Source organism: Serinus canaria, chromosome 1A (genome assembly GCF_022539315.1).
Source record: "Serinus canaria isolate serCan28SL12 chromosome 1A, serCan2020, whole genome shotgun sequence".
In the NCBI taxonomy this organism is placed as follows: domain Eukaryota; kingdom Metazoa; phylum Chordata; class Aves; order Passeriformes; family Fringillidae; genus Serinus; species Serinus canaria.
Window position 1 is genome coordinate 38,220,764 of NC_066314.1, and position 24,549 is coordinate 38,245,312.

A 24,549-nucleotide genomic window follows, 5' to 3' on the forward strand; every position below is an offset into this window, starting at 1 on the left:
CAGTGAAATCATTCATTGAGATTGTCTGGCAGCTATATGCTTATGTTTCTCATAGCACACATTTAGAAAAAAGTGCTAGCTTTTTGTTTAAAAATACCATTACTGACATTTAAAAATATAGTCTATTACTAAAACCACTATTGTTTATTATAACTGTTGCTATTTTAAGATTGTCTGTCTTCTCAGATACTGTAATATGTTTAGAAGAATACTCATTTTCCTGACTGTCTAAGCTTAAGAATAAAGCATAATTTCTCAGCAAAGACTACTGCAAATAGTTTATTTCAAGTATGTTTTAGAAGAGTATTCACATCTGTGAAATAAAATACATTGGTTCCAGATTTTTTTGTTTGTCTAACAAGAAAAAAGAGAGATTTTTAAAAGAATAATACCTTGCAACAAATTCCTGTCATGTATCATATATGATCAAAGAACTCTTACTCTTAGAGATGTATGAACTTTTGTACAAGCCTTCCTCCTTTAAGATGAAAAAAATAGGGGTTACCTTACCAGTAAAATCATCTTGCCTGTATGATGATGTGGAAAGATAGGTTGTAATTTCTTAATTATTGTGCCATTCATTCAAATAGGTTTGTAAGACAAATCTGTGCTCCTTTTTCAAACTTTAGTATGATACTGGAACTTTTGGCTTTTACAATCAAATATCACCTGTCACTCTACTGTGTAAGAAGGAACCTATCTGGAAACAAACCATGGGGAGCATTTGGCATCCAAGAATAAAGTTGGCAGGCAGATCATTAAGGCACCTGGCACACTGCCAATGGGCCGTTCTTCAGGTGAACATGACGCAAATGATGAAAATGCTGCCTACAAAGCTCTGCTTTTAAGACTTCTCAGACTTTTTTCATCTTTTCAAGCTTAATTTTTTTCCCAAACTCAGCTAATGTGAGAAAGTACAGTCTAATTTGTCCACAATTTTTCTTTCTTTAGTATATGGAAAGCTTTCATGGCCTATATTTAAGGATTCTTTAGTACATATTAGGCACTGCATAATTGTGTCTGGAACGGAAGATGTATCTGTGGGCTGATTTTTGACTGAAAAACGTTTAGAGAATTTTTAAAAGGGGAAAAAAAAGAAAAAGAAACAAAGGATGGGATTTTATGGCAGATGCTCCAGAGTTTTGAGGGAACTAAAACACAACTGATGAAATATGTGATATGCAACCCTGGAATCAGAGGAATGGAAGATGGCAGGGTAACTGAATATTTTAAAAGGAATTAATGGCTGAATTTTATAGGAACAGAGCAATATATCTGATCTATATATAAAGGGACTTAACAGAAATTTTAATTAAGAGAAATTGCAATGGGGGAAGTGTTGAACCACCCCTTTTTTTTTTTTTTTTTTTTTTTGTTTTAATAGAAGAAATTCATGCATGATGAGTCTTCTGAGTTATTCTGTGAAGGTAATATATGGATAAGGATAATCAAGTTAATATGTGTGTATTTTAGCTCAAAGACCTTTTGGAGAAAGATTTCAATAAATATTTTTTGAAACTACTCTCATATAGAATGAGAATGAATATTCTTTGAGACACAAATTCACAAAAACACAGAATGGGTCAGGTTGCAAGGGACCACAATGGGTCATTTGGTCTAATCTCTCTGCTCAGGCAGGGTCATCCTAGACCACATGGAACAGGATTGTGTTCAGACAGTTCTTCATTATCTCCACACCCTCCCTGGGCAATCTGTTCCAGTGCTCAGTCACCTGCACAGTAAAGAAGTTCTTCCTCCTATTAAGCAGAACTTGCAATGCATCTCTCTCTGCCCATTGCCTCTTGCCCTGTTCCTTGGCTGAGAAGAACCTGTTTCCATCCCCTTGGCACCCTCCCTTAGACTTTTATAAACTTTGATGGTGTTCCTTCTCAGTCATTTCTTCTGGAAGCTGAACAGGCCCAGCTTCCTCATCCTTTCCTTGTAGGAGATATGCTTCAGTCCCTTCATCATCTTTCTTTCCCTCTGCTGAACTTATTACAAGTCAGAGGTTGAAACACAAAAATAAGTGGTGGGTGTTTTTTTTTTTGTTGTTGTTGTTGTTTGTTTGGTTTTTTTTAAGAAGGGAGAAATCCTGGTGAAATCCTGCAGGGATCCATGCTGAGACCTGCACTCAGCAGCAGAAACACTTTTGAAAAGGTGATGTGAGGATTGAGATTGAATATTCTGATGATAAAAATTCAGTCTGAACAGCTGAAGCAAAAGCTTCAGGAGATCTTATGGCAGAAAACACTGCATAATAAAATAAAAGAGGAATTTCAACAACAAGGAAATGCAAATCAATGAACAGGAAAAGACCCCTGTAACTGCATTATCATGAAGTTACGCACTAAATTAGCTACTATTATGCAGGAATGGAATTTTATGTGAGGAAAAGAAATTAAACACATGTAATTGACATCTTCATAGTGGCAGCCTGAGTGATAATCACATTTGCTTTTATTTGTGTATACACAGTTACACTGCACTAGTACCACATCCTGATGTGGTTAAGCTGCAGTATATATGCAGACATGATAGCATGTTGAGGCTGCTCTCGTTTGAAGTATGCTTTTTTGTTCCTAGAGCCGGGGTTTCCATGTCTCTCTCTCTGTATAATCTTCTTCCCATATATTGTGACATTTTAAATAGTAGTATATAAGTAATATGAGTCTACCTTGAGCTACTATGTGAGCTACTACCTTGAGCTACTACCTTGAGAAGGCATGTAAGAGGGCCTTGTCTCTTTTAGCCTGTTATCCAAATAGAGAAGCCAGATGAAAAGAGGAAAAGTATATATACAACTGGAAGATTTAAATTCCTTGCCTAACATCTTGGCAGGCACAGCTATCCAAAGCAATAGCACTTGTTCTACAAACAATCTTTTTTTTTTTTTTTTTATTTAGCACAATCACAGAATCACAGAATGCTTTGGGTTGGAAGGGGAGTTTAAAGGTCCTCTAGTCCAAACCCCTGCCATCAGGGTGTGTGCTGTGTACTTCAAGTTTTCTGCCTGTAAGTTATCACAGATCATGGATTTCACAGCTGCTAATACACATTCCACTGATTTAATGCTAGTTTGCAGAGCTTTTGAGAGGTTGATTTTTATGGATAACATGAAATTCTCACCAGACTCCTGAAGTTGAAGCAGCTAAAGTGAGTGTAGTATTGTATATAAAAAATTGTAATAAGTTTGTTCTTTTCCTTTTATCTTTTATCCTTCAATGTTTTTCCTGTAAACAGTAGACTGCTTTCTTTCTACTAACAGAAGTACCCTAAAGGTGTTGTAGCAGGGCAATAAGAAAAGTTATTGCTACAATCAGTTTGTTGGCATATGAGCTCTTCCCAGTTATAGAACTGAGTGCAAGAATTATAATCTGAATCTTCATCCCCAGAGGCATGATAATGTGCTGTTCCCATCCATGTTACCAACCCTCACTGTTTGATTTGGCTGTTGGCCTTCCTAAATCTGATCTGTTTGCACTATTCTTTAATTTGTCATCATATTCTACTGTACCAAACAAAGAACTCATCCTTACCTTTATGATGTTTTTAATAAGGAGCCCTTGTGCTCCTGTGGGAGAAAAATCAAGTATAAGCTTTCAGCCAATTATGAAACTTACTTGTTTTCAACATCATTGTCTCCTGTCAGGCCTTTTTGTTTAAGGTGACCGTAAGTGTATGAAAAAACCCTTTATAACTAGTTCAACAGATTTATCAACTTGGGGAGAAAATGACAGAAAATATTTAGATCAGCAATTAAGAATATTAGGGCAGTAAGTTCTCATGAAAAGATAAATTCACTTTTATATAGGAATTACGAGTTGCATTATACACTGGATGTAAAGTCTCTGTATAGATGAATGACATTCACAGAGAAGACATCAAGTTTTTTTTAAACATTTTAAAATCTCAGTTATTTTGAAGGTTAAAAAAAATCTTAGCAGACAAACTCATTTATCAGTGTAGGTCATGTAAACACTTGATTTTGCTAATCTAAATATGAATGATAAAATTAAAGTCAAACAGTTTCTTACTTAAAAATACTTAAATATCTTTTTTCTTCCATTTTCTTGCCTATTGTCCTATTTTACTGTCTTTCATTATGCTACATTCTTTCCTCAAAAAAATTGGGTTATTTTTCTGGCAAACTTTTTACTAGTTGCTGTCTGTTTCTTCCACTTACCTGTTTCATAGACTTCTGCTCTTATGATAAAATTAATGTCCTTCTATGACAAGTGTTGGCCTTTTTTATTTCTGTGGTGGTTTCCAGTCCTGCAGCTCAGCATTTTTATTAAGGCTTGTAAGGTCACTACACTTGTAGCCCCTCAGACATGTTCTCTTCTGTGAAACAGAAGAAAATTTTTTCTCAGAAAAAATATTCCCCAAAAAATTATTAGCATTTCTCAGAAAAAAAATGTTCTCTGCATTGGGGCAGATTTCAAGCAGCAGTTCAGAGGGATAAGCTACCCATCAGAATATTCTCAAATGAGAGGGCGCTCTGTTGCAATGCTCGTCTGCCTTTCAAAGAACACCCCAAAATCCCCACTGAAATATATACACTAACCTTAGGTTTCCAATAACCTTAGGTGTTCAAGAAGGTCCTAAAGCACAGAAAGGGATGGACTTTTTTGTTCCTATATCCTGAAAGATGAAGGTCAGTGTAACTAAGGCCTCATCCTCAAGTGTTACTATTTAATAGATTAGACTTAAATTCAAAGTATGTGGTAAAAATATTTTCATTCCTTTTCACCTGCCATTGGGGGTTTGAATATTTTAAAGTGACCCTTTAAAGCTATTTTTGATGCAGTAATGAAAACTCTTTTGAAGTCAAAGTTGGAGGATTATGAAAGGAACAACCATTCTGAGCCATTTGATCAAATAATCAAACCACTATGCCAACTGGAAGTGCAAATGTAACTCCTTTGGGTCAGCATAAATTACTTAAGAGCCCATTTGTTGAGTTCATTTAACAAAACAAGCATCAGCTCAGGAACCACCACTATCATTTCCCAAGTGATTCTCCTATGTGGAACAGTCCCCAGAACTAGATACCTGGACTGCTCTGGGGAATACAGCCAGGGAACTCTTCTCTTGCATTCCTCTTCTTTTGTAACTTGAAGCAAGTTCAAAGCTCTTAGTAAATCAAACTTTTATTAGAGTGTTTATTACAGAGGTTGTTTCATGTACTGATAAATTTTTAACCATTATTTGCTGATATATTTATCCTGAGTGGTAAATTTTTTAGATGATGACTGGACATAAGCTGGAGCAATGACAGAAAGCAACAATTTTTCAATTACTTGTTTGACACATCTGAGGAGTCAGAAGTAGGATTTATTCTATGATCCCTTATTGAATATCTGTAATTTTTTGTGCAGCTTTTTTCAGCATAATTTGTACTAGGTAGCTAGGCTGTAGATCCATGAAATAGGCAAAGCTGTAGAATTAAATATTTGGCATGGTCTCTCTGATAGCCTATTGGCAAAATGAATACATTCTTCTTGCTGTCAGTCACCCTGTAGAGAATTAAAGCTGCAGGTTCATGGTTAATCAACATTGTCAAGCTCACTGTTCATAGTTAAGACAAATAGTTTCTTTTATTAGATTCTGGAGATTTTATTGGGAAAGTAAATAATGTTGAATTTGAAATTACAAGTGTTTAAAATTGAACACCAGACATGAAAAAAGTAATTTTCTTTTTTTCAGGGAATAAAACTGTATATGGTGTTTCAATCAGAGTGCCTTTAATTCTTTAATTAACGTATCTAATCCTCAAGCCATATTCCTATGTGTAGTTTCATGAGTAAATATTTCCACCTGAAACACTTGTCAAATAATTTATAGCAGCAGTAACTGTGTAGAAATAATGATGTGTTGTGTGAAAATTTGTGCCCAAGAAAGAAAGAGCCTACATTTCAGTGAAAAAACTGTTTACTGTGAATACCTTGCCTTCCTTGAGTTTGCTTTTCATTAGTCCCATGATTTCAGAGGAAACCTTTCTGGATGTCCTCTTTTTTTCTGGGTCTCTGGAAGTCCTGTAAGGGTGAATAGCAAGCTCCCTCTGGGACACATCCCTTTCCATCCTGTCTTCAGCTGTACCTGTTTTTCTATTTGTTCTATTCCTTCTGTGAGCAAAAGATCTGATTACAGTTGACAATGGATTTATGCTCTGGTTCCATTTTCTTCAGATCAATGATTTCAGACTCAATTACCTCTACATGCCTTTCAGCCTCCACCACCTGATTCTCCAGACCATTAAATTATGCAGGGAATGAATCACTTTTATTCTCCAACAAAGGAAAGATTTCTTTCAATTTGTGCAGATTAGCATGGAGGGCTTCCAGGAAAGGCTTGGGGAAAATTTTCTTACCATGAGAATGGCAATTTGGAGGTGGTGTGTGCATAGTGTGATTCAGAAGCTGGATTCCCTTACTGAGGACTTTGTTATTTAGTGACCTTTTACCTTGAATTTCCTATTTTGGGTAATGCTCATAATCCAAAAGCCCTTTGGCTTTACTGACTCCAGAATATTTTACTCTTATGGTTGCCTGAAAAGTCAGTTCACAGAATGGCTGCCTGAGTTTGAGGGCCCCTGGTGGGTTCAGTTTCCTGGACTGTTGATGATACAGCACAGAAGAAGATGAGCAAAGCCCTGAATGATGTGCTGCTGTTTCAGAGCTGTGAGTGCAGCAGTAGCACCCAGCCCTTCTCTGTGTTTGGAGGGGTGGGATGCTTGGGTCAGTCATCTGAAGGTGCTGCTTAGTTATGGCCTCTGACTCTGGGTGTCGGTGAAATACGAGAACTGTGAATTCAATTTATTCTGATTAAGGTCAGGATATGACGTTTGTTTTTTCTGAATATATAAAAACTAAACTTCAGCAGTGTAAATGAACACACAACTTTTTTTTATATTGAAAAACATAAAAGCTTTGTGCCAGTTTTAGCTTTCAAGCTTCTGCAATCGTTTGCTGGAGCTTTTGTCCTTTATTTTCCTTTTGCACTTTATCATTACAAACAATAACAAAATATTGCCATTTACTATGCACTTATTAATAAAACAACACTAACAGGTCTCATGTAAATACATGTAAACATATGCTTAGATATTAGAACTAACACCATGAACTGTGCTACTGATTTGTAATTCAGAATAGTTCATATTACAGAATGTGTCACTTGGAAACAAAAAGTCAAATGTTTCCAAATCTTCAGTCTTCAGAAGGTCTCATTTTTAATTAGAAGGGGATTGCAGTAATATGACCTGTGCAAAAGCTAAATCTGGTACACAAGCAGGCAAAGTTAAATAAGTGAAACAAATGGAAATCTGCTTTAAATGATTTTTTTTCTCAAACCTTTTAATATAGTTCTCTTAAAATACAAAAAAAAAAAAAAAAAGAAAATCAAAACTTTTTCAGTAATCTCTCTGTAGTGTTTTCAAAATTAAGAAACATGGAGCTAAAACAAGGTTCTATTTTAAGTAGATAAAGTAAAATATTCACTGTAATGTATTTTCATTATTATTAGATTTTAAAAAATGAATTTTATTGTGGACAAACCTTCAGAACACCCAACAGCTCTGTATTGTAGCAAAATCTACTAGAAGAAAACTCAATGTTTAAAGAAAGTATTATATAATTATATGTTTTTCCTGTTGCTTGTATACACACATAGATACACATACGCATACTTCTTGCATCTTTTTGGAGTTTTTGAGAGTTTGTTCTGCCTGAGATGTATCCTTTTCAGAAGTCACTTTTAAAGAAATAGGAAAGAGTTATCATGGATGCGTTAGAAAACATCTGGAAGTTTGAGGAAAAGTCAGTAGCTGGAATAATCTCACTTCTCTTGAATTTTCATCAGTGAATCTACTCAGTCATTTTGCTTTCTTCCTTTTCTACTCAACCGTGCTTCAAAGCTAGAAATATCTTATATCTTACATGTGTACTGCAGGCCTCTCTGTCATATTTTGAGTGAAAATAATGTGCATTTGCATAAGAAATTTTGCTCTCAGGTTCTTAATTCCTAAATGGGTTTTTTGGTTCTTTTTTTCAATAGTTGTATAAAAATACATAACAGTGGTTGGAAAAAAAGTGCTATTACAATTCCTTTCCTCTCTGTTCTCTCTCGTGTAAGAGTATCACCCACCATCTTTCCCACAATATTTTTTCCCAGCTTTCATGTGGATTTCTTCCCAAACTAAGACAGTGTGTTTCAGTGCCATCTGTTGACTCCAAGCAACATTGTTCCATTGTTTTAATAGCTGTGGGGAAGAACATTTGCTGATACAAATTAGTATGGTATGCAGAACCAGGGATCAAATAAAGCTACATGGACTGTACATATAATTCTGGCAAGGTGCAGAAGAAATTAGGTGCAGCAGCAAAACAAAGAAAGCTTTTCAATAAGAGATGCTTCTTAGTGTAAATTAAAATGAGTTTTGCATGATTAATGCATTTTCACTGATTATCTGGAGATCAAGTCCATAGAAAAATGGCACAGGAAGCTGATAGAGCAAGAACAAGTTATACCCCAAGGCATTTGTCTGCTCCCCAAAATAACTTATATATTTATGCCCAAATGCTCACTAAATCTGGGCTAAGATGTTTTACTTCTCCTAGATCAAGCTCCCTAGAAGTAATAGTTTCAAATGTTAAGTTCCTTCAGAAGAAACTCAGAACCAATAAACCATGACCAAGCTAATTCTGACTTTCCATAAAATCCCCTGAAATATTAGGTGTGAACAGAGCTAAGGAATCTCTCTGCAAATATGTACAAAGGAGAAAGTTTTTCTACTTTTTAAAATACTTTATATTTTTTCAATATTTTAAGAGCTTTTTGCACTTCTTTTTGTGACTATATATGAAAACACCTAAAATATCATTAAAGCAACAGGAAGATAGCCCTAATCTATCTCTATCCCACTCCCAGGATGTCCTTATATGCTTTTATGGCCACCCTAGTTTGCAATTTTGTGAGGAATAAGCCAAAACTAATGGGTAAATCAGGGTATTGAGGAAAAAAAAAAAAGAGTCTTTATGTGGAACAGACAGAGATTTTATTGAAACTTTAAAATAAATGAATATAGCCAATTAAATTGTCTTCTCCCAGGCTGCATTTTGATGATATAAGCACACTACTCAGAATTGTTATTGGTTAAAAGGGACAGAAAATTTCTAACAGGATATTGAAATAGAAAGTTTCTAACAAAAATAAACTCTAGCATTCCCAAGCACTGCTAAAAAAAACCCCAAAAGCAACACCAAACCAGAAAAAGGAAAGCAGTGCTTTGCTTTTTTGACTAGGAAGAAATATGGAAAAAAGTGCAGTGAAGTCTAGAAAAAGAATGTCCTGAGAAGTGGGACTGACAATGAGGTTTTGACTGACTGCCCAGAGCTGTGACTCTGTCTTTTCTGTTGCTTGGCAACTCCATGTTATCACAAAGAAACTGATATTAAGTTGGAACAGGCTGGATATGGTAATTTACGTGGGAAGATACTCTTGCAGTGGGAAAACCATTTTATTTCTAGTTTCTGTCAGCATAAGTAGGTTTCACATGATGAACTGTAGTACATCCCCTGCTGGGTGCATTTTACCTAAAAAGGTAAAGAGTGACTCTGCCTTGGAAAGAGGCTCTGCAGAAAAAAACAAAACCAAAAAATCCCCCACCTTGTTATTCATTAGACCTGCTCTTAGTGTCTAGTCGGACATTTCTTCTAGTGGTAGTGACAAAAGCTTGTTTTCATATTTGTGTGGATTTAGTGCAGATTACAGAGATGGAACTTGATCGTTATCATTTATACCATCACATTCCCTAAGAACTCTTGAGATTTGCTTAAGACCTCCCTGTCTTATATAAACATCAGAACATGATCCTTGTTTAATCTGAATAGTCTTTTCTTTTGTAATAATTAGGTGCTAAGTTTCAACTGCACTTTATTTCTTCTTTATTGAAAGAAGACACTGCATATGCAGCAGCTACAGAATAATTTGAAGACTGTGATAGAAACTGTTGTTCAAGTTTGAATTTGTCTAGTATTGTATGGCTTGAATTTGTCTAGTATTGTATAGCTCTATGTCTCTTGAGCTATATGGAGAGAACAGCAAGGAAATAATTTTGTAAACATATGTAAAGCAAATAAATTTGTGAAAGCTTAGAGCCAAAAGAGACATGTAATCCATAATGATATTTTTAAGTTTGGGTTTAGGTCTAAGATTTAATTAGAAAAAGAGAAAGCACAGAAGATTCAGGATTTAATACAAAGCCCTTTTTTCTTAAATGTCTGATTTACTCATAACTCTATTGAGCTACTAGCACAGGCTCTCTGCATATCCATCTTGCATAATTTGTAGTAATTTAATACCATCATGCAGTCCTACAAGTAAGGAAGTACTTCACATGTCTTCAGGACTCCCTGTTCTGGCTTTGGTCAGCAAAATACTTCCTGGCTCCAGGCTTCTCTGTACTGCAGAGTTAATTTGAAATATAACTCAGTTTGTGCTCTTGGCCCAAATCCCAACCATATACAAAAACTTCTGACTTGAGTATGTTGATGCTGCCCGGCTGAAGGGATTGGCCTGGACTGTCAGAAGGCACAGGCAGCAGCTTCAGTTAGCATAGCTAATATAGCTACCCACTGCTCCCTCAAGGACTTGTCTTCATTGCCAAAAAAGGTGTATTTTTACTGTGGGATAATTTGCCTGATTTAACTATCCTAATTTAAAATCAAGCTCTTAATTTCTTTTCTTACAGGGAAGACATTTCTTCCCTGTTAACTCAGAGTGTCCCTTTTTGCTGAGACTAAGGTAACTGAAAAGGAGTGACCTGTGCAATGAAAAGAGCCCTCAATGTCCTAGGCATCAAATAGACCCAGAGACTGCAAGCAAAGTCCTTCTCTGCACAGAGCCGTGGTGGGGTGTAATGCCTTTTCTCACTTTTCAGTTGCCCAGCACACAATCCATCAGCTTGCATCCTATCTACCAAACTAATGAGATTGTCTCCTTTTTAATTTACCACATCGCATCCAATAAATCAAAAAAATGCTCTGGGCTGTTATCTGTCTTGGAGGGGAACAATTGGTACTCACTTCAGCAGCAGGCCTGGTTTAATTAAAACATAGTGTATTTCCTAATAAGGTAGTGACCAATTTTATTTTGAGTTCAACCTAATACAACTTCTCAATAGAATGGAACAAATGAACTTTACTTTACCTTGAAGTTTTGATACTTTTAAACTGAGTTCCCTTGCTAAATCATGGAGATCTGATTTCCTACACCCCCTTACAACTAAGCAGTTCGTGAATAACTTTACCCACTGTAGCTGTTGCCTTCCAAGCTAACTGCTGGCAAGTACCATCTGTTTCCTAATCCCTGGCATTAGGGTAACATAGAGCTTGCAGGCAGTATCCCACAGCTTGTGCTCATCACATTCACAAGCGCTCGCTTTCTGTAGAGTGTTTTCTATGCCAGGTAGCAGCATCCTCTGGCTTGTGGGCCATGCTAGACTAAGGGTAGCAAAACAGTAGTACCCTCTCTGTGTGGCAAAAAAATACCTCTATGCTTTCCATCATCTGGGTTTGGGTTTGTTTTTGATTTTAGATTAAAAGCATTCTTTAAAGAGTTTGGTCACTAGGACTTTTATTAAAAGAAATACACAAACTGCTTCCTACAGCATGCATGCAGTATTTCTCACTGATGAGGAAAAATTACTAATTTTTTTTAATTCTTGAATTCTGATGAGCACAGAATAAATAAGGGTAAAAATGTGAGACAGGCAAGAAATAGTTAAGAGTAAGTAGCCAGCAACTTCTTGGGGTACATTGAGCAGGGCAATAGTACATTGACCACAGGAGGGAGTGAAGCTCTGGAGGAGATGCTGTGGGCAAACAACAAAGCAAACGATGCCTCCTGTTGTGGCCAAGTGGAGCTCTTCAAGAGCATTGCTGGGAGCCAAGAGTAGTTCCCAGGACTGGGGAGATGCTGAGAGCCACCATTTCCATCTTGCACAGCATGCCCATTAGCACCTCCACTTGGTTTCATCTAATCACAGTCTCAGAGAGTGTTCAAAAAAGGGTGGGAGCCAGAAGAGTTTTAACAAGAAGAGAACCTTTTTGTTCCTAGCATTACCCAAGTGTCCCATATAAGACTAGATTAGTCAGTGGGTGCTACTTGCCACTTCCAAGATTCTTATTTCATGTCTGTCTCAGGTTTCTGATGATTGTAGGACTGAATTTACTCAAATTTTGAACCAGATTCAGAAACGTAGTCTCATGCTAATATTAACAGTGGCTCATATGAATTTTATGAAGTTAACTTTCTCAAGTAATTTCTACAGTTATGGCTGCTTGTTGACTTGAAAGGATTGGTACAGAAAAGAACAGGGCAGTAAATTAAAATAAGAAATAATAGGAATAACTCAACTTCATTTTTTTTTGGTGGTAGTGTTAGCAACTGAAATGACAGTTCATCTCCTTTGTTCAAGTAAAACAAGGGAATTACAAGGTGTGTGTGTGCTTCCCTCAGGATACAGAAGAACCACAGAAGCTGTAGGTGAATAAACAGATGTGTTGAGCCAAGGTGCAAAGGTGATTTTTTTTGTGCCTAGTATGCAAAAGTAATGAATGGGCTGTAGAGCCAAAAGGTGTGGGATTGAGAAGACAGTACATTTGAGTTTGAAGTACTAAAACACCAATAAATCAGGACAACAAAGTATTCAAATCTTCTAAATGTTAAAATAACCCCATCCTACAAACAAAAATATTGGCAGAAACCTTTACCCCCTCCAATAACATTAAGTATGACTCATGGTTTTGTGAATTTTGGTGTGTGGCACAGAAACTGTTCTATCTATTACTGACAGATGGAAGGTTTCTTGGTTTTAAAAACATGAAAACAGCTTGATCTCATGTACCTTGGTTTAAAAATAAAGCTCTTTTTATAGCATGTCTCAATTTCGACAACCACACTGTGCCATAAATATTAGATTCCAAGTATAAGCATATTTTAAAAGCCTAAACCAGACTCTTATTTTAGGGATAGCTTGATCCTCTGAGTTTGTGAAGTCTTCAACAAGAGGAATCACAGCTGAACATAATGGCTCTTTGTGTTCAACTCCAAAGTTTGTGGGTTCAGTTTTGAATTTAAAAAGGCATTTCCTGACTTGGTAACTTGCTTAAATTTAATTTCAAATGTGTGTAAATTATAAAGTCTGTATAAATTTTTTTTGGTGATGGTAAGCATAGAATAAATCTGCAGGAGTGAAATACAATTGAATATATCAGTAAAATTATTTCTTCTTAATGTTGCAGAGCACAGATAACTCAAATATAACTATAATTGCTCAGAACAAAAAGTGCTTTGACAATGATATTGTTTGCTCAAAGAATGTTTTCATCACTGTTGGAGACACTGAGATTTATTTTAGCGAACCTTCTGAGAAGCAGGTTAGTTATTTTCTTTCCTTTTTTGGTTGCCCTTTAAGATAAGCACTGCAAATTTACAGCTTTAAAGGAGCATGTTTTTGGAAAGCATCTCTCAGTCTGAGTTAATGTAGTACAAATGTTTAGGCCTGGATAAAGCAGCAGGTCCCAGGACACACTTTTTTTTCCCCCCCTTTTTTTTTTTCAAGTTCTATTTGTCATGCAAAGAAGATTGCCCAAAAGTCTCAAGAAGTTGAAACATACTGGCATTTATGAGTTTCTTTACAGTTGTTTTTGAAAGAGAAACCAAAGTATGAAGCAAACTTCAATGGCTGAAAGGACAAAATATCAAAGTATTAAACAACAGTTCTACTAATATTATTGATTCAGCTGTATGCTAAAGTATTCTTCAATATATACTCTGCTGTTTTCTGGTAGCATTACTTTAGTAGATCTTAATTAATATTCATTTGTGTCAGAAGACCCTAGGGGCACAAGAAAACAAATCTAACTATCAGCTCTGGAAGGCTGGATATTATACTGTGATACACTTTCCAGAACAGGACATTACAGTTCTGTGGGATAAGAAGACAATGATACATGTAAAAGTTGGACCTCGATGGAAGGTGAGCCGAAATATAAACCCAAGATTTCGTGTAGATTCTCTATATTCCTGATGTGATCTGTTGAATAACTGTGATAGTCTTTTCTTCAATACTAGCTTTCCCAGTGATACAGCTTGTTCAGCTGCTAGTATTTCCTAGGTAAGAAGAGATGGAAAAAGCATCTTCTGAAGAGAAGGAGTGCGTGGTTTCAACACCTACCCTCACTCTGTTGCTCGATACATGTAGCTTTGGAGATATGCAGTGATTCAGCTCTGACTCAAAGATAACTTTGGGGGCTGGAAGGGAGGGGTAGTTTTTGAGTTACCCAATTCACTGCATGTTTTCATTGGCTAGAGCCAATGTAAAAGAAGCTTTCATGCCCAGTGACTTGGAGGATGGCAAGTTTGTATTACAGATTGCATTAGACTGATGCTGGAACTGCAACCTGGGATGTAGTAGAGGTTTCTGGGATGAACAGATGGAGTCACATGTTGGCTTTAATTAAAAAAGACAAAATACAGAAAAAGAGCTAGAAAAAACTTACATTTAAACCTAATGAATATATCATGACAGGATTCAGTCATGATGCAAGGAGGAATTAAAGGCTCCTTTTTTTCCCAGTTGCTCTTCTCTTTTCCATTTCTAAATCATCTAATTTGGTGTCTCTGCAACTCAGTCATTGGGTGCTAGCAGAGTAACCATATCAGTGCAATTCAGAATTACATTACTCTTTGTCTCAAACATGAACACATGTATGAAGATGGGGCTTATTCAGCAAAAGAAAAAAAATTATGCTAAGCTAGGATAAAGTATCAGATTTTTTGAAGTCTAAGTCAAAGCTATAATGACCATCTAATATGGTTTTAAAGAAAGATTGTAATAAGCTTTTGTCCAAATAGCCATAAAATACTTAATTCACCAACAAGTTGATTTATCAGCCATCAATACACATAGAGAAAAAAATAGGTTGTCTGTTTTTGAGTAAGCTAGCAGGGAGCTGAGTTCTACAGGTTGCATTTAGGAACACAAATACTTCCAGTTCTTTCTGTTTCCAATGACTGTTTCTTCCAGAGCCTCCAGGCGGGTAAGGTGTCTGCAGCAGACCTTAAGAAAAAAGAACTCATTAGTGTGAGCCCCAACACCCTAAAAATCCAAGTCTACTTTTTATTGTTGCATAGGAAGGTCTATTTTCCTATATATTTATATATGTATGCATGTATATATAGTTTTTCCATCAGCAGCATATGCCCAAGAAAAGAAAGTTGCAGCTGTCTCTTTTATAATTGCTATTACAAACGCTCTAGCTATTGTGAACTAAAATTAGAGACAGCAAGTTTTAATGACAACAACTAGGCTTCACAATCATGAGGTAATTCACCTGAACTTTTGACTTTTGGACTGGAATCACTACTGAGTTTTCAGAAAAAAATATTACTAGATTCCAGTCCGTTTTCACAGGCAGGCAGTAAGAAGAAGTTCTGGAAAATAAGAAGAAAAACACTGATTTCTATTAAAAGATATTTGCAATATGGAACTGCAGGCATAGCAGATATTTTCAAAGAATAAGTCAGATTTACATTCACCCTTTTTACGTACAAAAATTTCTATTCCATGTGTGTGACTTGTGCCAATTACTGACTGTAATTTTATGAAAAAAAATCTTTTCTCTTTCAGGGAAAACTGGCAGGTTTGTGTGGAAATTTTGACAAATATACTTCAAATGATCTGACTACATCAAACAACATGGAGGTGAGAAATGCGCAGGTATTTGGAGACAGCTGGGTATTGGGACAGGTAAGTCCCATGTCCAATAAAAATGTAGAGGATAAAGATTATAATTTTAATTTGTAAATGAGCACATTATAATCACATGATGTGCAGGTATTTTCTAAAATTAAGGTCACTGTATAAGAGGATATTTTAATTTTTGTTTCTAGAGATATGAAATTTATTAATAATATCGTATGTTATAACAAACAGATACAAAATTTTAAATGATACCAAACAATCTCTTTAGGGAAGGATATCATTTTCCCTGTGTAAGACAATCATAGCTGTCTGCATTTCAGTGTTCTCCAAAGTTAGGTACACTACTTTTAGTATTTTTGATTCACCCCAATTTTAAAAACAATTGTAATTTCTCTGGGGTTGGAGGCATCAGGATACTGAAAGTAAACAGAATCTGAATGCTGGAAAAAAGAGGCCTGGAAGAGTTTCTTTCTGAACACTGAAAATAAAATTTATTTTCAGATTTATTTTAGTGGCACTTTGTAAACAGAATAAACTGACAAAGTCGAGGCAGCAAAGGGATGGGCAGAAAAGGCTCAGAACAGAAACAGGCACAACCCAGTATGGAAACTTGGTTTCTGAGGAGAAGGTAGGAGGATGCTGTAGGGAGTGAATGCTGTATAAATGGTTTATAACACACATTTATGGTGCAACTCTGGTTTATAACAGAGGAGAATATGTATTTCATTAATTTGTGCTGAGAAGATGTAAAGTTTTATAGCCCTGTGGACCTCCTGAAAACTCATTATTTGTAACCTGCTCCCTTTGGATGTCTGTCAGGACCAGGTTTTAATCTGTTCTCTCCTTGACACAGCAGGAAATTGACCAAATACCTCTCACCTCATGGAAGAATGCTTTGCAATAAAGATTTTGAGGCTTCTTTGCCTCAATATCTCCCTTCAATATCTCCCTTCAGATATATTTTATTCTACATAAAAAATTTATATTTCATAAGCAAGCAAGGCAAGTGTGTAGAGTTATACTGCTCATCTTGAAGGTCCTACATAAACAAATGTGTGAATACTTTATATCAAGTTAATGATTTTCTCTTTTTCATTGATTCAGCAGCTCCCTTAAAAAGCTGTATGGTGTTTGCATAGCACATTGACTTGTAGGATGTTATAACTTTTGCTTATGCATCTCAGATTTGCACCTTACTTTTTGGTGGAGATACCTATCTGTAAAATCTCATGTAATCTCCTGATCTCTATGTCTGTAGAGCCCTCAGGATCTAAGTTCAGCCTTGTTCTTGCTGGTTGGATGTGCTCAGACTTGGCTCTTATCTGCCCCTGCAGTAAGCCTTCAGGATTTTTTCAGAAAGGACCTTTGGTCTATTGTAAAGATGTATCCTGGTCACCATTTCTGAAAAATCAAAATACTGTAAAGGAGTATTTGATAGCTGGAGGCCTAGAACCCAGCTCTGCTACTGGGGAATGTGCTTGTGTTAGCACTGTGAAGCAGGAGATGCTTCCAGGGATCCTCCTTCCTTGGGGTGGCAGCACATATCCTCAGTAGTGTCTGAGCACCTGCACAGGAGGGCAGCATAGATGGGTGGCTGCACTGCAGCTGAGGCTGCTGTGGGACACCCCAACAATGCCTGTGCATTCATTGTCACACCCTCCTGGTGCATTACACCCACCTTGCCTGCTGCAACAACACATCATTATTTCAGATGAACTCATGTTTTCTGATCTGAGTGTCCCTTTCCTATATTTTTCTGTTCTTTTTTTTCATTTTCAGAGATCCTAGAAGATATAGTTGTATCTCACCCATTTTTGACTTATCATGATGATCTTTGACTTTATATTTTAATGAGTTGTTCCCTTCCTACCGCTGCTTCTTTATTTGAACTTACAGGGCTAAAGCCATCTGTAGTATGACTCCATTTAAAGTCAGTGAAAACCACCCAGGATGGATTTGGACCACGTATTTGTTTGTGATGTTACACTTGGTTGCTCTGGTAATGATTATAATGTGTCACAAAGAAAACATTTTGTCTTTATGCACTGAGCAGACAGCAGGAACATTTTAGTGCTTTAGAAAAAAACAAAAAGATTCTTTTTTGGTGCAAATATTTTCAATTACAAAAACAAATCAAGGAAAGAAGATGAAGAAGATAGAATTGATTTTTTTTATTTTCTGATTATGAAAGCATTGAATTATATGATACTATGGTGTACCTGAGTCTGTGATAAACACACCTACCTATAAAATATTTGTGGGTTTTGTGTTTGTTTTCAAGTGTAAGAGCCCAAATGAAACACTGAGACCATGTGAAGTACATCAGAGCAAGTTCCCTTATGCAAAAAAGGAATGCTCAATCTTATACAGTGATCTTTTTGCACCTTGTCGCAATGTGGTAAGTTTATTAAATATCCAAGATTGCTCTCATGAAAATAATAAAATTCCAGTAATTAATTTCTTCTGGAGAGTGTCCTCAGTCTGAATGTGAGGATACAGAGTAAAGCCCTACAAGTATCTCCTTGTGGGTGGGCTGTATTTGTGCAGAGCTCCTTGTTCCTCTCAAGACTGGAATCTAAACATAAAAGTGGTAACAGAGTTGTGAGTTATTCTACTGAATAATCAAAGTTCTAGCCTCTTTAGCTTTTATTTATACCTTTTATCTATATAGGTAGCTGAGTTTTACAAATTGTAAATTTGTAAAATTGAGGGATTCTAAAGTAAGTGTATGTGTAATGCACCTACAGCTCACTTAAAATGGTTTTATTTTGTTGTGTCCTGCTTTGTATAGAAAGAATAATGAGAGAACAAGATTTCTGCTTTTGAACTATTGGTATTTTTAATTGTTTGGCAGCTTATCGTCTGGTTTTATCAAAACTCTGAGGTTTGGTATCTTTGTTTTCCCAACACGTGGCTGAGTATGAAAGAGTTACAAGAATGTCCTTCAGTTCAGTCTAGACAAGATGGGGACAATACTATTTTGTGTGGTAACCTTTTATTCCATTTTAATTCACCCATTATCAATGCAAGACATGCTTTATACATTTTCCCTATTTCTGATTTTAGCCTCTCAATGGTATTTAAGTGCTTCTTTACACCTGAACAAGCAAGAACCACTATGACATTTCGTCTCAGTCTCTTAATTTCTTCATGATTATTAATACCAAATGAGATCATTACCTGTCTCAGCTGAACCTCCTGACTTTCAGGACTGAAGCTGGATATCAACATGGTTAGGAATTTGCCTGTGAAGGAGGTTGCAGTAGCTTAACCCAAGAGATTTATTAATGTTGACTTAAGTTACTATGTAAAGAATTTTTTGAGCATGTGCCTGAGAACGCAGTGATGAGTGTATTTTCAAAGTGGCAAATAATAAATAAAAATGGAACTTTTGAGAGTCTTTAAGAAACTGTATTATTATAACAACTTGGAAAGATCTTTTCTCTTGAACATTCATTTTATATATCTTATCCATGTTGTGATTAGAATTTGCAAATATTATGCCAGAACTTTAGCATAATTATGTAAAAAAATCTATGCCAGGTGCAAAACATGTGATTTAACTAGTAGTCAAGTATTTCTGCATGTATGCATCTATCTTGTATGGGAGAGTCTGTAAAGCAAACATCTTTCATGTGTTTTTAGAACCCATTAATCAGCATGTGAAAGTACAGCTCCTGCAAATGTAATGTAGAGTGACCTCCTATCAAGGGCATGTGCAGCTGACTGCTGGGTGGGGAACAGAGTGCCAAGAAAAAAGCTCGAGTAGAGACTGACACTGGGGGCAGGGAAAGAACAGAAAACATGGATGGGGGTTTCCAACACGCTTATTGTTGCTCCTGGTGTGTGGGTGGAAGATCCTGCAGTGCATGCAGGCAAGCTCCTGTCTGGGGGACAGGCAGCCTTGCAGCTCAGCTCAGGCTGCAATACCACTTTGCAGGGAGACAAAATCTTGCATCTCTGCCTGGCAGCAACTGATGGATTATAGTTGCCCGAATAAGTACTGAATTCAGCAGGGTCTGTGGAAGGAGAAAAAAGGGCCTTCCTCCTAATTCCTGACCTCAGCAGGAACTTTGGCCAAAGGCTCCCAGTTTGTCACAAGAGTAGGATATTGCTGACCCATGGAGAGATGCTGTTCTGCAGGCATGAGAGACAGATTGAGATATTTGGAGCCAGTTTGCTGTTAGGTGATTTCTACAAAGCTACTACTGTCACTTTCAATGGAGCTAGTTCTCATGTGTGCCCCCCACATCCCCAGTGGTATCCCTGTTTTCAAAACAAGAAAAAGAATGAAAGCACAATAACATCTCTCTGCCCTTGATCCAGTCCCTGCCAGCTTCTAGCAACTGCCAGCTGAAAAGCTGTCTTCGTCTTAGATAAGTAGTGCTTTGTTACTAGGGTGGTATTTCTGTAATCTGACATGTGCCATTTGAGTGCTTTACAGCTGAGCTAGACCAGAGACTAAACTGAAGAGAAGCATTGCTTTAAACATTCCATGTGTTGAGTAAGAACACTGTTTTGGAAATGTTGCTCAACATTACAAAAAAAGATGATTTAAACTCAAGAAATAGTGTATCATGTAAAATCATGAAATATTGTGATAGGATTTTAGAGAATGTGGATTTCTGATCTAATGAAGTTTTGTGGGCAAATTGTATTAAAATCTTGATAAGTGCAGAAATATTATTTTTTTTCTGCACAATATCACCAGTGGTCCCAAGGTTTCTTCCCTTGGGGAATCTCCCCTCTATAAATTATTACTTTAATAACTTGGTAATCAGGAGTCACAGCTCTGATTTTGTTGTTCATGCAAAACTGATAGGATGACTACAGATGGCAGTATTTGCCTTATAAAAGCAGAACTGCCAGCTTCAATAATTCTTTAAAATTGATGAACAGCAAGTGTGTGGACAAGCATGTTTGTTTGTAATCACTGATTGAATTTTTCTTTTGACCTTTAACTTAGTAATAAGCTGTTCATTTGAAGTTTATATTTAAGTGTGTAGGAATATGCCCAAACTTGGAAAACACATTATTTTTCAGTCAGTTTAATTCTTTCAGTCAGTCCAGAAGTAAAACTCCTACTGCAACTGGAATTTGTACAGCTCATGCAATTAAGCAAGCTGTTTTTGTTCTTTCCTCTCCCAGATTGATGTGACTTCTTTTATCAAAAATTGTCACACAGATACATGCAACTGCAATCTTGGTGGGGACTGTGAGTGTCTGTGTACCAGTATTGCAGCTTATGCCCACAAGTGCTGCCAGCAAGGAGCAGCGATTCACTGGCGATCTCCTCTGCTCTGTGGTATGTACCTGGGCTGGCCATGCTCCAGAGCTCATCTCAAAGGCATCTCTGGCTTTTTCCTGCCCAATTATACAAATATGACAGAATTAAGTGGATGATAAACATGGTTCACATCTCTCAAGCTGTCTCTGTATTAGCTGTGTCATCCTTATACACCCAAATTCACTGTCTTGCTGAAAAGGGCTGGCTGTGCTTAGGGTGTGTTAGTGCAGAGACTGTGGGAAAGGCACTGCTGGCTGTCAATTTTTCTGTGTAGGGCTCCAAAGAGACCCAGTCTGTTCTTTTCTTTGACAGCAAGAAGGGTTCTTAGCAATAAAATAATTCCTGCTTCAGTTCTGTTGTCACTGGACAAAAGTCTAAGAAAATAAAGTCATTGGCTGAAATAACTTGTGGGACATGAAACTTCCTCTCCTGAAAGTGAGCTTTATATTTTTAGGGTGCAGAAATACATAGATTCTCTTGTTACTACTAATAATAATTATAATAGTAATAATAATAATATGCTTGTTTTCTTTTTCTTTTAGCTTATGATTGTGAATATTACAACCAGGGTATGTACTATTTTGTATTCTTGTTTAAAAAACTCGATTAATTTATGGGGTTTTTGACTTGATGTATGTAGTTTTAACATTACTTTTATTTTTAATGAGTGAAGATTAGTGGCCCTGCTGTGTTGAATGATCCTAGTAATCCCTAGTGCCTCCATTATAGGTTCATAATGCTCAATGTGGGGGGGGGTGGATTGATCCATCATCCTACAACATATGGTAGCAGTCAGGGAGAAGCTCTAGAAGGATATTTCCTTGAGTTTGTACTGTAAATTTCAGAGCTGGGACCGACAATAATTGGACATTGATGGGTTATGGGATTTTGTGCACAAGTCTCACAATACTGTACTGTAAAAAGAACAGTACCTTAGAATGAGGGTGGTATTCATTTCACAGAATGAATTCCTGTGTCATCCAATATTTGGATACTGTGCAGATACTTTATAGGGAGCAATAGATACTGAAAAGGGAAGCTTGACTAATTGCCATGAATGAATGAATCTGAATTTTAATGTGTCTTTTTGATGACAAGGATGACTTGCATCTTATAATGAGGATCATTATAGAAATTTTTTTTCTCCTTCAGTCTGGCCTACCACAGTAGTAGCATGTACATCTTGCTAGGTATAGCTCACTTCCCACAATTACTTTGTAATAGGGAATTTTATCTTTCTCAAAAAGGTTCGAGGACATGGCTTTAATGGTGAACATCATGGCAGGCGTCTTAAAGGTCTTTTCTGACCTTAATCATTGTATGAAAAAGTAGGAAGGAGTACTGGTTTTGGCTAATTTTCTTCATAGTTAACACGAATTTAATAATATATTTTGTATTTGTAATGACAGTGGTCTTTTAGCTACTGCTTACATAGATCAAGGCTTTTCCCAGTTCTCATGCTGATCCACCAGTAGGCAAGCTGGGGCTGCACAGGAGGTTAGAGGGGACAGAGTTGGGACAAATGACCCCAGCTGACAAGAGGGATGTTGTAGAACACATTATGTTGAGTTCAGCAATAGAAATTGGAGGGGAAGTTTTCTGGGACTGGCATTGCTTAGGGTTCATCCAGATGTTGGTCAGCTGATGGTAAAGAATTTTGGCTATTTCATCACTTTTCTTTGGGGTTTTTTTTGCAATTGTTTTCTTTGGTTTCCTTTTCTTTTTCCTTATTTCTCTATAGACAAAACTCAAACCAAACCACTATTTAACTGTCTTTATCTCCACCCCTGAGTTTTTTTTCAGTTCTTCCCCTCTGGTTCTTTTGTGAGGTGTGTGGTGAGTGACCAGGTGTGTGGTGCTTAGCTGCTTGCCAGGGTTAAAGTCCAGGACAGAATTATGCATGTTTCCACTACCAAGTGGAACCAAGTGGAAAATCAAGACTTAAGTTTTGTATATTATGCAATAAAAATTTTTCTTCCCGTAGGTCTTGGTGAAGGACCCTATATTTTGGCAAGTTTTGGAGTGAATGACACAATTATAGGGGCTAATGTATCCAGCAGAAAGATATTTCCCTTGCCTAGAACTGGAGCACATGGAAATGTAATTTTCAGTTTCATGATAACTCCAGGTCTTTTCAAAGATAAAGATTTATGTAAGTGCTCTCAGCAGTTTTGCTAATGGTGAGATATATATATCAAACTGTGTGAATGATTTTTGCTGCATCTTCTAAATGTCCTAAAGTAGGCTAGATATTTTTAGGTTTTGGAATAAGTGGCCAATTTCAAAATGAAGGAGGGATTTAAATTTTAATTTTTTTAATATTAGAAAAACCTCACTTCCAGCTTTAAAGCTGAATTTTCAAAAATTATTTTAGAAGTATTGCAAAATACAAGTGAATAGAGTAACTTTGTGAAAAAATCCAATTAGTTTGTACAACTGGAAACTGGTGAATTTTTCACAAGTGTCTAGCAAATATCAACACTGAAGGTCAATGCAGGATATTTTTGTCTCCAGTAAAATTGGTTCTACCTTGTGTTTCCACATTATTTGTTACTTTTCCTGACCTAGAAAATGTGCATCTCAGAATGATCAATCTATTTCTGTATTGTTAACAAGCAGCATCTCTGTGCAACATAGAAGGTGAAGAGCTAATCCTAAGCTCTATTTTTTACTTATCAGAGATTTACCCTAACTATACAACAAAAATAAACCTGTTTAAATATTTTTCCTTCACATATATTGTTCTTTCTTCACATATGTGAGGATTGTGCCAATTAAATCAATAAAGATTTTGTCATTGCTTTCTCAAATAATTAAATGTGTTGAAAAAAATCACAAACCCTCAAAAATCAACATAAAGAAAATTTTTCCACAGAAAAATTTCAAACTAAGTTTACAAACATTTGAATGTTTGTTGCCATGGGAAAATTAGGTTTTTAGATGTGATTTTGAAAATGAAAAATACATACAACAGAAGAATCAATTCAGAGTTGTCAAATCCCTATGTAAAGTGGAAGTAAATAATTCATTATATCTGTGCAGTACACATATGGAAATGAGGAATGAGATTATATTCCTCTTGATTAAAGAACTTCAAGACAGTATTCTTGAAAGTTGAAAATCAAGTATGAAGTCAGTCTTCTTATAAAGCCTCACATTTTCATAGAACTTTATCACTTTTGATTTGTGACATGGGTAGAGCAAATAGAGGTCAGGTCTCTTATTTGGCCATAGATTTTCTTACAGTATTTCAGGACATGACTGCATATAAAAAAAAGTCTGACCTCAATGTTCTTACCATGTGATATTATTTACTAATGAAATTTTGGCCCTGCTAAGCTGTCAGACTTTTGTCCAAACTTGAGAAAAACTCCCAAGATATGCAAGTTCCAGTCTGAGACTGCTTAGGAATTATTTTTGAAAGTTAGTAGCAGTTGGCTGAATGCAATTTTGGTCTAACTGAAGTTCCTTGGTGGTTCTGGATTATATGATC

At 36.4% G+C, this 24,549-nt stretch overlaps 1 protein-coding gene across 1 annotated transcript in view; it reads left to right on the forward strand.

The window, feature by feature from the left end:
• OTOGL (otogelin like) overlaps window positions 1-24,549 on the forward strand; it is a 90,811-nt gene that overhangs the window by 35,102 nt on the left and 31,160 nt on the right. Inside the window, exons 28-34 of the mRNA XM_050969903.1 lie at window positions 13,305-13,439; window positions 13,895-14,041; window positions 15,695-15,814; window positions 18,051-18,167; window positions 20,918-21,074; window positions 21,599-21,625; window positions 23,041-23,208. Of these exons, the coding sequence (XP_050825860.1) occupies window positions 13,305-13,439; window positions 13,895-14,041; window positions 15,695-15,814; window positions 18,051-18,167; window positions 20,918-21,074; window positions 21,599-21,625; window positions 23,041-23,208 (871 nt within the window). The remainder of the gene's footprint in view (window positions 1-13,304; window positions 13,440-13,894; window positions 14,042-15,694; window positions 15,815-18,050; window positions 18,168-20,917; window positions 21,075-21,598; window positions 21,626-23,040; window positions 23,209-24,549) is intronic.